The sequence below is a fragment of the Cucumis sativus genome, chromosome 6 (genome assembly GCF_000004075.3).
Source record: "Cucumis sativus cultivar 9930 chromosome 6, Cucumber_9930_V3, whole genome shotgun sequence".
NCBI classification, from domain to species: domain Eukaryota; kingdom Viridiplantae; phylum Streptophyta; class Magnoliopsida; order Cucurbitales; family Cucurbitaceae; genus Cucumis; species Cucumis sativus.
This window is the reverse complement of record NC_026660.2, coordinates 26880148-26893793: the sequence shown is the minus strand read 5'-3', so window position 1 is coordinate 26893793 and position 13646 is coordinate 26880148. Positions and strand designations below refer to the sequence as shown.

The window sequence follows — 13646 nt, the reverse complement described above, 5'->3', positions numbered from 1 at the left end:
GAGAGGGCAGCCGCATGGAAACGAGAAAGGAAGAAAGAAGTGGCAATGTGTATAAATAGAAAGGATATGATTAATAGGTTGGAATGGAGGAGGCAAACTAAAAAGGCCCTGCAGCCATAAAAACCCTACTTTCAAATTAAAGATCAGTTAAGAAAGAAGAGAGTGATCAATTAGCATAGCATATATATCATATTACAAAAGGGAAATGGGAAGGAGCCCTTGTTGTGATGAAAGTGGCCTTAAGAAAGGCCCTTGGACTCCTGAAGAAGACCAGAAGCTCATCAAACATATCCAAAATCATGGCCATGGCAGCTGGAGAGCCCTCCCCAAACTCGCGGGTATGTATCAAATACTCTCTTTTTTCTTTCTTTCGAATAATAATCGTTCAAAAGAAACAAAAGAAAAATCTCTCTTACATCTAACGGATTAATTTATAACCATTTGTAGGGCTAAATAGATGTGGAAAGAGTTGCAGATTGAGATGGACAAACTACTTGAGGCCAGATATTAAGAGAGGAAAATTTTCTCAAGAAGAAGAGCAAACTATTCTCAATCTCCACTCTGTCCTTGGAAACAAGTAAGATTATTATTATGTTTTATACAAACTACTTATATGTTTATATATGTGTGTGAGTAATACTTAAATTTAATGAATGAAGGTGGTCAGCAATTGCAAGTCATTTACCGGGACGAACAGACAATGAAATCAAGAATTTTTGGAATACTCATTTAAAGAAAAAGCTAATTCAAATGGGTTTTGATCCAATGACTCATCGTCCTCGAACCGACATATTTTCAAGTTTGCCACACATCATAGCATTGGCCAGTCTTAAAGAGCTAATGGAGAATCCTTCATGGGAAGAACAAGCTTTGAGATTACAAGCTGAAGCTCTTCAAATGGCCAAGTGTCAATACCTTCAATACCTCCTCCAACCACCTTCATTAATTAGTAACAATAATAATCCTACTGAAATTGATATTATGAATTTGATTAACTCTCTTTCTTCTCCTCTCTTTGAAAACCAAATCAGTATCACCCAGAATAATAACAATATTAATCCTCCTCTCCAACCACTCGGTACTGACTCAGTGAGTCTTCTATTTTCCCATTTGCCAAGCTTGGAAGTAGTTCCAAGTAACAATACAAATACATATGAAACGATGCCGTTCATTGCTAAGGAAATGTGCTCCCAAAATAATGAAGTTTGTGATGCTAATAATAATTCTCCATGGCAACTGCCTTTTTCTTCAACCGCCCCCTCGCCTCCGTCGGTGGCACCGCGGATGAATATTATTAACGAGGGACCTTCTTCAAACAGTAATTATGGAGATGCATGTAGCAGTTCAAGCCTTGGCGGATCCTCTTCTTCCATTTGGCCGGACCACCTCCTCCTTGAAGATGCTTTGTTTCATGATATTCCTTCGCTTTAAAATCTTAAAATAAAAAAATACATATTATATTTAATGCTTTTTTTTTCTTTTTTGGTAAGTATCTTGGTGCGTATATTTTATATTACACAACACCTGAGGATTTAATTTACATGCATATATACATACATCTATACGCTGCTTGTGTGTTCGTATTATGTAAAATTTTGTTTCTTCTCTGTGGAAAAAGAAATTTCAGTTCATCAAATTGCTGATTGGAATTGAGCTGATCCATGTTTCTCTCATTAAGGGGAAAGAAAACGTATTGTGTTTTTGTTATATCATCTCTAGAAATGAAGTTAAAGTTTCTTTTTTCCCGTTCTTTGTCTCTTAGTTTCAAAGACCCATTAATGAGTATTTAATCCAGACTAATCATTCACCAAACTTAACCTGCAGCAGCTGACCTACTCTTTTTAATTTATTATATGTCAAAATTACTTCATCTTTTGCTTTTCCTTGTTTTTTTTTTCTTTAATATCTTTGAGTATCAATACTAGAAATTACATTTAAGAAAATTGAACATAAATTTGAAACTCCAATTTTAATAATGGTATTTTTTTAATAAATGTTTGAAAGTAATATGGCAACTTTGTAGTGGTTCATTTTTTCAAAAAAAAAAAAAAAAAAGAATAGTAACCTTCATTGAGCTTGGGTTTATTTTTCCCGGGGAGTGAGTGAGCTTTTTGACAAAGGATATGAACAAACCAGTTATATTGGAGAGACGTGGAGAAGGACAGAGGAAATGCTTTGTATAATATTAAAATTAAATTCTTGGTTGAAAATTCCTGAGAGCTCTTCTTAAATAAATAAAGAGATGATTAGTATATAATATAATATTGGTCGGAAGTTTTGTTTGAGAGAGTTGACCAATGCATTTAATTTCTAATTCATGACGTAACATTAGGATTTGCAATGATAAAAGAGGGACCCCATGTAGTTAGGAAACATGAGAAACTTTTTAGATTTTTTTCCTCACAAGAAAAACGACCACTCTCTAAATATCTCTCCACACATTGCTCTAACTCATTTGTTCTACAGATTCCTAGTTTTTCAATGCTTTTATGGATAAAACTTCAGTTTTAATTTCCATGTAAATTCGTAATTAGAGATATGACTAGCAAGTGAAAGATAGAACTAGGTATTAAGAATATCAATAGTTGAAATGTTTTGGTAAACCTAACATATCCAATATTATTATCTATAAATTAGAATTATGTAAATATTTAGAGCTTTCACAACCTCGTATGAAAATCCAATTAAAAGAGTAACTCATATATTTTGTGAAGATTATGAAATCTACGTGTAGACATCATTGAAAATGATAATCCTCACGATAGGATAATGTTGCTTTGTTTTCACCATTATAACAAAAAAATGTTAGAGAAAACAAGGTTATATGAAGTATATTCTAACATTTCAATTAGGTTGACAAAAACTTAACACATCCATATTATCTCCTCATGTCAATGGTAACATCATTGGAATAGATTAAACCAGATATGATATCATAATTCATATAGCTTGATGAACAAAAAATTGATTTAAAAAATGGTGAATCTAGCTATAAAGATGCAAGAGGAGGATCGTCCCACATTAAAATTAACACAAACAATTTAATTTATTGTCAATTAATTATTGGAAGAAATGCGTGGTTATCTAATACTGCTTTTAATTGTTATTTTCAATGTCCCTATTGACTATTATATTTAAAGAAGAAAGTGGAAAGAAATAATTTTAAAAGAAGGAAAAGAAAAGAAAAGGAAAGGAAAAAAATGGAAGTTATTTTGTTTTCGTTCATGTGGAGTAAATAATTGGGAAGTGGGATAGAGTCAAAGAACATAGAGGTGGCCAGCCTACCATTTGACTTTTAATAATGTTGCATATAAATTCCTGAACAAGAAAACTCGGTTTCCATTCATTTTATTTTATTTATACTTATTATAATAATGTTTTTCCATATAATTGTTGATCAATTACACTTGATTCGAGCTGCTACTTAGTCTCTCAAGATTAGATACACATGAAAAACAGTAGAAAGGTAGCTGTGGTAATAAACAATTTCTTTGAGTTTGAAATGTCAAAATGATCAAATACTAATGAAGTTACCCTTAATTTTAAATCATGTTAAATTTTGGTTACTTTTTAAAATGTTTCTAAACAACCTTTTCTTTTGGTAGTGTTATCCCATCAAGATTCTGTTCACATAATTATCTTTCTTATATACACTTTTGCTTTTCAAAATGTTTGATTTTCCCTTTCCTCATATAACGACTTTTAAAGACTATTTGGTATTAATAATTTTAGAAAACCTGTTTAGGTTTTTTTTTATAATTTTTGACTGAACTAATAAACTTAATTTGCATAAATTGATTTAGAGTTCATCGCAAAGAGACCGGAAATTTCAACTCCAATTTAGAGGGTGTTGGGATCTTTAATAGTTGATTGTAGCTCTCCTTTAGGGTTTCTGTTGAAATATAATAGTGGTGAGTAAGAGTTATTAATCATTATTTTGCTAGACTAAAATATATATTTACAACTTTGCAGTTATAACAATGGAATTAACACTCTCTCCCGTGTTTTCAATAACTTCATCCATCGACTATCCACTTTGACAACTACTTCAACAGCCAAAATCACCATTAACTATTACCTTTGCTGGCCAAATTCTACTATCACTTTTGACAACAAATTCGAACGAAGACCACATACACCTCCAACAATCTCAACTCTAACAATCAATCACTTGCAGTGACCAACTTTGGTGATCACAACTCCAGCAAAAACCACCTTTCACCCCTAGTTTTAGTGATTAGTGATTAACCCCATAACTCCTTTTAATAATCAATTTGGATGATCATCTTTAACAATCAGTTCAGGATATCGTCTTATTTTATAATGAGTTCACAATATTAGAGAAACATTTTGAAAATAGAAAATTAAACAAACTTGTATATAAAAATACTTTTAAAATCAAATTATGTAACATTTTTTGAAAAGACCAAAGGAAATTAAACCCATCAAATGTGTTTGTTTAGTTCTTATACAATGAAATTAAATAAATCCTCAAACATATATAAACCAAATAAGTGTAATCGTTCAAATTAGTCCTAAAAAATATTAAATAAAAAATGTATAAGGAAATTATTATTTTTGATAACTTTATCTTGCTCTAAGGAAAGAAGAAAATAAATTTGATATAAAGAATAGTTTTTATAAGAAACCATCCCCATTTTAACAATCATGAAACTAATTATGAACTTACAAAATTTGGGTTGAATAATTGTAATAATTAGATAAATTTGAGTACCCTAATTAATTTTCTTTTTATTGCAGTTATATATTTTAACCAGTTGAACTATGCAGAAATTAAAAAACAAGTTTGATCCTACAAAAATTAAGAAACAAGTTCGGTTAATTTATGCAGTAGACAAAAAAGGATATTAATTTAAGATACTATTACTTGCATGATAAAAAAGTTAATAGCAAAAAACCTATATTACTAAAATTAAATTAATCTCTAATGAAATTATTGTACCTACCTTCATATCCTTGATTGATAATTGGGTTAATAATGAAGACATTTGATTATTAATATGATAATGTAAAGTAAAAATTGTATGTGAATCCTGGGCTACTTGAAATATTAAAATATACATAAATTTCACAAGTCTAATCCCCCCCTTTTTTTTCCACACAATCAACAATGGTAGAAACTTGAATCCTAAAGTCCAGTATTAATATTTTTTTATAATGCATTTTATATTCGATTAACTTTTAGGTATTTTAATTTTCAAATCATATATTTGTCTGACCATTTGGTACTATTATTTTAAAACTTGTCAATTTCCTAATTCAATTGTCCATCAAAATTAATTCATTTTACCCTCCGCTTGCAATCATCAATTATTATGGTTTGGTGGCTTAATTTTATCAATTATCATATATTAATGTAATAATGTTGATATTGGGAAAGGATCTTAAAACTAATATTGTAAAATTTGAATCTATCTTTCTTGCTAATTGGAAAGCCCCCCCCAAAAGTATAAAACCACAAACCCTAAACCCTAATAACTTTCATACAATATTGGTTTGGTGGCACTAATTAAAAGTTTGATATAAATTTCTGAAAATACAAACAAAAGCTCTTTCTTTTTTCTACCAAATCCCTAATCTTTCACAAGGGTTTCTCAAACTATAACAACAGAAGCACGATGCTCAAATACTATGAACTAAGACCCAATGGACCTATTACATCTGAATCATACAAACAATAACTAAGATAATACAAAATGTAATTATGTCAATATTAAATAATTTTCATTAATAATGTCTATTTATGTTGATTTGAATGAATAAAATGTTTCTCATTTTCTTTCCATGGTAATGCGTTGGGGAGAAGATCACATATTTTAGTATTAAGTAGAAAACAAAAGATGAATATAGTCTAAGTAAAAATGAATATTTTCTCCAACGACTTATTATATAATGCCAAAATTATAGAACCTAATCCACTTCTCTTTCTCATGAAACAATACATGGGGACTCGCAATGCTAAAAGGCACAGCAATTGACTTCTGCCTAAAAATCAATTATATCATTCTATTTATTGATATAACATCTACCTATCTAAAATATAACCCATTAGGAATAAAGAATTTTATAGCTATAAAACAAATTAAGGAATCATGTTCATCAAAATAGTTAAATTCAAAATATTTTAATTGACCTCTTGTAAATTTAGGTATGGTTGCAGCAGATGAGACACCAACTAATCATTCTACATAAAGTTGTAAAAACATCTCATCCATCGTATCAACTTGAACCCAACTATCGTATTCTGAAATGGGCCCATGAGAGAATTGGATCACAACCGAACCTAACAACTTTGGAGCCGCTCCACTTTGACAATTCTGGGCTTTGCCCATGTAAGATGGGCCCATTATATATCAATTTTTTTCTTCCTTTTGTACTTAATTATAAAAAAAATTTGACCATACTCTACCATTCACATAAAAAATGAAGGCTTTTATTCTACTTTTAAAAAATTAGGTTTATTTTTGTTTATCATTTGTTAATTTATTCTTTTAACTTTAGTAATTGGAATTTTGTGACATTTCAAAAATCAATCATAGGTTTGAAAATTTCAAATTCATTACTACAAAATTAATTTCAATTAAAAATATAACTATATTAATAACCCTTTATTTTATTTAATTTAAAAAATTTACTTTTACTTTAACTAGTTTAATTATGGACATTTTAAAAATCTATGTAATATTTACATTTCAAGGTAGTTTGGGAAATTGATGTTCCCTACTTATAAAGTGAATTTTAGTTTAATTATATTTTAAAATGAATGGTAAAATATGTATACATTGGAAAATGAAGGATAAATGGCTGTGTAAAAGCTTTTCCTTTATATCCCTACGATACACTCCTACCAAAAAAATAATAACAACAGTAGTGAATTGAAGATATTTTTTTTTGGATCAATCATAAATTTCGAGTTAGCCAAATTAGATCTTCAGCTCACTCAACCAAATCTTTAAAATTCAAAATTTTCTTTTCTTTTCTAAAATATATTATTCATCGATTCAACATGAACATAAATTAGGAAAAAAAAAATTATTAGAAAGTGGGCTTCTAATCTAAAATTTTAAACATAAGATAAAATGGGTGACACAAAGTCCATGTTATATCTAGACGAAAATAGTTGTGTTATAGTCACTACTTTGAAAACAAAAACAAAATTTTTCTTTCCGCAAGCGTAGTTGTCCAGACTTGACCATCCAAGTGGATAGTGACAACATGTGTGTGATGACAGAGTTATACTATCACTACCAACACACTTCGGAAGCTCCTTTCATATATATACGCATTTGTCAATCCTAAATGTTTTCGTTTAGGATAATTTCTACCTCTTTTATCTCAAAATACATTTTTTTCCACCAAAAGCTAAAAATCATTTCCAACAATCCAACTATATATTACTTTTGATATTTTAATGGAAATTACATTTCTAAATCAATTACATGAATTAAAATAATTTCGAGAAGTAATTATTGTTGACAGAGACAAAGAAATAAAAATACAAAGAGACAATTATATATTATATATAATATAAAGGTAGGTATGTAGAATTAAATTTATAAAAACCACAAGAGCAATTCACGTTGATACAAAAGGTTTTAGGAAGAGAAAATTATTGTTTTAGCACGAATGAATCACTATGGAAAAAGTTGAGATGCGTGTGTCACACACTGGAATTCACGTTGATAGGCAAATGATACCACATGCAATTCCAAATAATAAAAACCACCTTTTCAAATGCCTAACACTCTTGTTTTCTTAAAAGAAATAAATAATAACTTTCAAAATACTTTTTTTGTTTGTTAATTGATTTCGAAATAGAACTTTAGGTTATCATATTAATTTGATGAGAATTAATGAATTCAAAAGAAAAAATAATCAATCATGAGAAAAAAACAAAATCATTAATTTTAATGAACACTAAAAGCATTTCCTATGGAGAAATTTCCAATCTCTTGTCCCTATCAGTTCTTCCTTTTCTCTTTTGTTATTGTGTATTTTGTCATTGCATGCGTCATTCCAATACTTCTCACCAACGACGCAGCCGCCGAGACGGTGGTCCAACTCCGCCCGCCACCATGCCCTCGCCTCTCGCCGTCTCTCAGTTTTCTCCCATCTCCATGATTCTTCTCTACATATTCCTTCGTTTTCATTCTTTCTCTCATTACTAAAATTTTCATCCAAATCTGTCCTTTGAAATCTTAATGGACGGAATTTCGATCATTTATTTACAATACTCTAGTTTCCCCATTTTGAAACAAATTCCACACGTTACACCATTTCAACAAAATTTTGATTTCTTTTAATTAACTACCATAGTTGGGTTCAAATTTTTTATTTTATGATATGAATACATACAATTCTATAGTTTTACATTCAAATGTCACATTTTCAATAAAGGATTAAGCCTTTTTATGTGCTTTTCTACCCTTAATTTTTAGCTTTATTTTCTATCAAAAACTTTCCCTTCTAAAATAATTTTCTAAAGAAGAATTATGATAAATGACAAAATTATAGAAAATATTTTAAAAAATAACAAAATTTTATATTAGACTTGTGTCTTAGTCATTGAAATTTTTGTAAATATTTCCTTGGTTATATTTTAAAATATATAACCTTTATTTATTTTTAACATCATTCAAACAATTTTTTATGAATTTTTAATATTATATTATATTGTACTTGTGTTTTTCCATTTGTTTTTATTTTTTTTTATCTCGTATCAACATTTACACGTATATTTACTTGACATTTAAATATTGACCTTTCTTTTCTTTAGAAATTGTCATTAATTATACAATTTTGACCCATTTTAAGACTTTTTGTGTTTATCATTTTTTTTAAAATTAAAAATTCACAATATAAATCTTAATTACTTTAAGATGATCTTTTTATTCACCGACTATTTTTTAAAAAATGTATATTTTCTATACATTTACGTTTGCATTTATTAAGAAAAAAAATGTAGTTTTTCAAAATTTCGTTTTCATTTCAATTTATTGGATATTCAAGCTATTTAAAATAAATTTAAAAGTTTTTCAAAAATTACTTTGTATAATTATCGGGCATTCTAAATTTGTTCACTTGATTACTTATTTTTTAAATTAAAATTTTAAAAAGTTAAACCTAATTCATTATGAACATCCCATGAAATAATGAGATAAAATTGTATTATTTATGAATTACTTTTACTACTTTAATAATTATTGATTGAATTTCAAAATAAATTGAGCGGAAGTCAATTCTTCGACCAAATTGTCACTCTATCAATTATATTTGATTTAGTAAATGTTCAGACCAATTTCAATCATGAAAATGTATAAATCGATTATTAGTGGATTACGTCTTCCAAATTTTTGAAAAATATGAGTTTAACCCTCTTATGGTCTGCTTTTGATTGGGTGGATTTTGGTCCATCCGGTTGATTTTTTGATTTGTTGTGTTAATGTGTAATTAAAGTTTAATAAGAAGATGAAGAAATTGGAACTATATATTCACGGGGCAGCTGCGGCAGTTTCCAAAACAACGAACCACTAAATAGGGAGGGGGAAATCGTGGGAATAAGAAGGCGAAAAAGTCCCAATGCATCGCCATTTGCAGTTGCGCACGTTCTACTTGCCTTTTCCAATTATATATATCAATGTCTTGTTTTTTCTTTTAATTCACATATCAATGTGTTAAGTACCTATTTATTAAAACATTTTGACCATTTTTTTAATTATTAATGATAGTTTTTAAAGCTTCATAATGTAATATTAAAACATTCAAATGAATAAACAAATCACAAAATAGGAAAAATTTATCAAAACTTCAAATACAATATTAAAGCTTTTAAATGAATATTAGTAACTTTTGAAACATATACAAAGTATGAAGACTGAAAGCATAAGTCTTAATTATTTGTATTTCCAGGTCACTACTTTTTCAAAAAGAAAAATCAATATATTAAATTTAGTTCAAGTATTAATTATTTTTAAGAAAAAATTACATTATTTGTTTTGAACGTAATCTTCGTCCAACTCTTAAAACGTGTATTGACTCCGAAAGTGACACACATGATATAAACTTTTGAAAAAGAAAATAAGGGTATGTTTTACATTTAGGTTTTCATATAGCCTCTAAATTTTTAAATAATACACCTTAGTATTTCAAAATATTATAATCTTATTTTTTCCATATTTTCAATAACATCAATTTTTTATCCAACCCAATAACAGACACTTTAAGTTTATAGTGTTAATACCTAGTAGTCAATTTAAAATAATTATAATTAATTAAGTTTAATTATTTTTAAATTTAATTTTAAAACTTCATTTCATAATTAATTTGAATTAGTTATTATATTGGTTAGGGTTGAGTACTTAGTAAACTGAAAATCTTGAAACTAGGACAAACTTATAACAACAATAAAATTTTGTAGAATTTTATAATACAAAACCTAAAAGCTAAATTGAAATAAAATAGACTCAAAATCTAGTAATAAAAAATATATATGTTTCATAAACAACATTTGAAGGGTGTACAAGAATTTGTTCTTTTTATTTAATTTAACATTGTGAGGTGGTATATTAACTGGTTCATCTGCTTTCAATAAATCTTAGGTAATCAAATTCAATATTTATTGATATTAATTAAATAATGGCAATAATTTAATATATGAGAAAGTAAAAAAAAAGTTTATTTTAGTTTAGCTTTTGTTATGCCGAATCCTATGTATTAATAATAGGGGGCCAGATTGCAATATTTTGCAAGGGCTTCTCAAAAGAATGAAATGAAGAAAATTTGGAAAAGTAATTTGGTTTGACGAGTAAACGAAGCTAACCCTTGTTGTAATCCGTCTCTAAAGTTTGGTTCCATTTCCACATGGGACCGCCCCCCCACACCTAGACCTAGTTTTCAATTAACAACAGCCCAAGGGCCAAGTTCATCGATATACATTCTAACAAAAACGACGTCATTTGGAACCCATTTCCTCAAGTCGAGCTAGTCCAGCATTCAAGTCAAATCCTCCTCCAATCCAATTAAATTAAATTCATCTCCTTCTTCACTTCTCTTCTCACACCTTCCTGCCCCCTTTTTGCTGTAACTCCGCTCTCAATCCCCATGAATCCTCCCACTTTTCCAATCGAATTTTCCGGCGATCCAATTCCGACCACCACTATTATCGGAAGCGGGGACCCCCGGATTGCCTTACAAAATCTCTCAACCATCCGTTCCAGAATGGATGCTCTCCAAATCTTCCTTTCCCATAACATCGACACAGAAGTTCGTATCAGTAATCAACAGATGGATGCCGTTTCATCTGAAATCTTCACCGCAGTCCAACAGATCATTGTCAACGGCGCCGCTCTTCTAACCTGCGCCCAATCGAAAACCCCTACTCCCCCGGATTTGACGGCTTCAGCAACTCGAACTCATCCGATTCTTGTAACAGATAAATCAATGGCGGAGCTGAAGGTGGAGGGTGCAGATGAGATTGCAATAACCGAATCTGAAGAATTTGACCCAGATTGGGAAATAGTGGAGCTGGATGCGATGGAATTGCTAGCGGAACACATCCATTTCTGTGAAATCTGCGGGAAAGGGTTCAAGCGAGACGCGAATTTACGGATGCATATGCGGGCCCATGGGAACCAATTCAAGACCCCAGAGGCTTTGGCTAAGCCGTTGGATGTTGTTGTTGGAGCGGACCACAGAGCGAAACGCACGCGATTCTCCTGCCCTTACGACGGTTGTGTAAGGAACAAAATGCACAAGAAATTTAGGGCACTGAAATCCTTGATTTGCGTGAAGAATCACTTCAAGCGTAGCCACTGCCCTAAGATGTTCTCTTGTAATCGTTGCAACAAGAAGAGTTTCTCTGTAATGGCGGATTTGAAAAGCCATTTGAAGCACTGCGGTGAGTCCAAGTGGCGGTGTTCTTGTGGAACCACCTTCTCCCGTAAGGATAAGTTGTTTGGTCATATGGCGTTGTTCGAAGGCCACATGCCGGCAGTTCCGGATGACGCTTGTCCCACGACGGCGACGACGTCGGGAATGGATGAAGATGGAGAGAGTAATCAGATTTCGAAGGATGGTAATCTCCAAAACGGGTCCAATGGTTCGTCGGATGATGGATCTTTTGAGTCGTTTCTTGATGGGTTTGGTTTGATTGAGAATCAATGTTTAGAAGAGGTGCTGGGATTTCCTAATGATTTCGATTCGGAATCAGAATGGAAATTTTGTGGTTTTTGATGTTAGTATCTGTCTGTACATGTGGAAAATTCTTTGCATAGATATTTGTACTCTTTATCAGTTTGAATTTAATTCATTTACCTCTTCATTGGTATTAGATTTGGGAAGTGTTTTATCAGTTCGAATTTGATTAATTTACCCCCATCTCCCTCATTACTATTAGTTTTGTCCATATTCAAACTTGATTGTTGGAAGTATTACTCTGTCTGAAAGTTACAAATGGTAATAACTAAATAGTCATTGAAGCATTAAAGATTATCATTGGGTTGAGATGATCTGTCGATAAGACAGGAAATTGCTAAGAAGCTCTCTATCTCTCAGCTCAAGTCTGAAGTCATTGTTTAATTAGAAAGAAAAATAATTAAATAATAAGGTGCAGTTTAGACTATACTATATATTTGTTTTTATTACATCCCATCCATTTAATCAATAGTTTTGTCTCAAACTTCTCACTTTATTTTTAGATCTATATACTTGGAAGCCATGCGTTCGAGTAGTCATGGAGTTGTCCAATTATAAATTTGAATTTTTTGTTTTCTTATAAAACATTTTTTTAACATTTTTATATTCCACTGTATGCTTGAGGTGTGCCAAAAAAAAAAAAAAAACTTAGTGGACGGAGTTGACTTAAAAAGAGAAAAACGGTGTCAAACAGCTATTTTAAATCAACAAAAGTTTATCTTTTTAAGCGGAAAACTTTTATTTTTTAAAATCCGATAGATCATTTTAAACGTTGGTGGGAAGAAATTATACTCAAATAACTTGATGCATGATTTAAGAGAAAATGTTTTCTTTCTTTATACGTCTTTTAGTATTTTTTTTTAAACCTTTGTATGTTACTTTTTTTTAACCTTTGTATGTGTAATCAAGAGAGTTACATCTAACTAAAGCTATTGTTTTTTCTATTCCAAATAAGAATTTAATTAAGAAGTGAGATTTGAGATTAATTAAATTGATATTCTTTGAAATCTCACGTGGAGATACTTTTACCATTATGCATGTATCATCAACAAAAATACAATTAGGAAAAACGAGTCCAATCAAATCATGTTTGTAGTTGTTTACGTACGTCCACCGTGTTTTTAATTACAGTCAACAATTTTCATTTTTATTAAGAATAAGTTAACTAAGATTCACACCTTTTATTTAAAATGCTATTTACATTCTCTTTCATCAAATGTTTTTTCATTCATGAAGTTTTAACATAAGTTTAGAAGGGTCGAGAAATAATTTTAGTGTTGGGATAACTTTTAGTATTGATATTGTTTCAGTTTTTTATATACATATATTATATAAATAGTTTAAATTTGAGAGGGGTTCGACCCTCCTATATCTATACTAAATCCACCAATCACTTTCTTTTACCTTTTTCATTTATGTATTTTTTCTTTTGT

General features: G+C 30.0%; 2 protein-coding genes across 2 annotated transcripts; both read left to right on the top strand.

Moving 5' to 3' along the window:
- The first annotated feature begins 103 nt into the window (after nt 1-103).
- Nucleotides 104-1707, top strand: LOC101211098 (transcription factor MYB92). The gene is made up of 3 exons (XM_004143510.3): nt 104-338; nt 448-577; nt 660-1707. Exons 1-3 carry the CDS (start codon nt 206-208, stop codon nt 1429-1431), a joined length of 1035 nt encoding a protein of 344 aa, XP_004143558.1. The 5' UTR covers nt 104-205; the 3' UTR covers nt 1432-1707.
- Nucleotides 1708-10730: 9023 nt separating this feature from the next.
- Nucleotides 10731-12370, top strand: LOC101210849 (protein SENSITIVE TO PROTON RHIZOTOXICITY 1). The gene has a single exon (XM_004143509.3). The coding sequence runs from the start codon at nt 11122-11124 to the stop codon at nt 12250-12252; it is 1131 nt and encodes a 376-aa protein (XP_004143557.1). The 5' UTR covers nt 10731-11121; the 3' UTR covers nt 12253-12370.
- The last annotated feature ends 1276 nt before the right edge of the window (nt 12371-13646 follow it).

What these genes read in the sequence shown, in the direction of transcription:
- LOC101211098 (XM_004143510.3), top strand. Translation starts at nt 206, where the DNA reads ATGGGAAGGAGCCCTTGTTGTGATGAAAGTGGCCTTAAGAAAGGCCCT. An exon ending in AGCCCTCCCCAAACTCGCGG is followed by an intron (nt 339 to 447) that starts GTATGTATCAAA and finishes AACCATTTGTAG; the next exon opens with GGCTAAATAGATGTGGAAAG. An exon ending in CACTCTGTCCTTGGAAACAA is followed by an intron (nt 578 to 659) that starts GTAAGATTATTA and finishes TAATGAATGAAG; the next exon opens with GTGGTCAGCAATTGCAAGTC.
- LOC101210849 (XM_004143509.3), top strand. Translation starts at nt 11,122, where the DNA reads ATGAATCCTCCCACTTTTCCAATCGAATTTTCCGGCGATCCAATTCCG.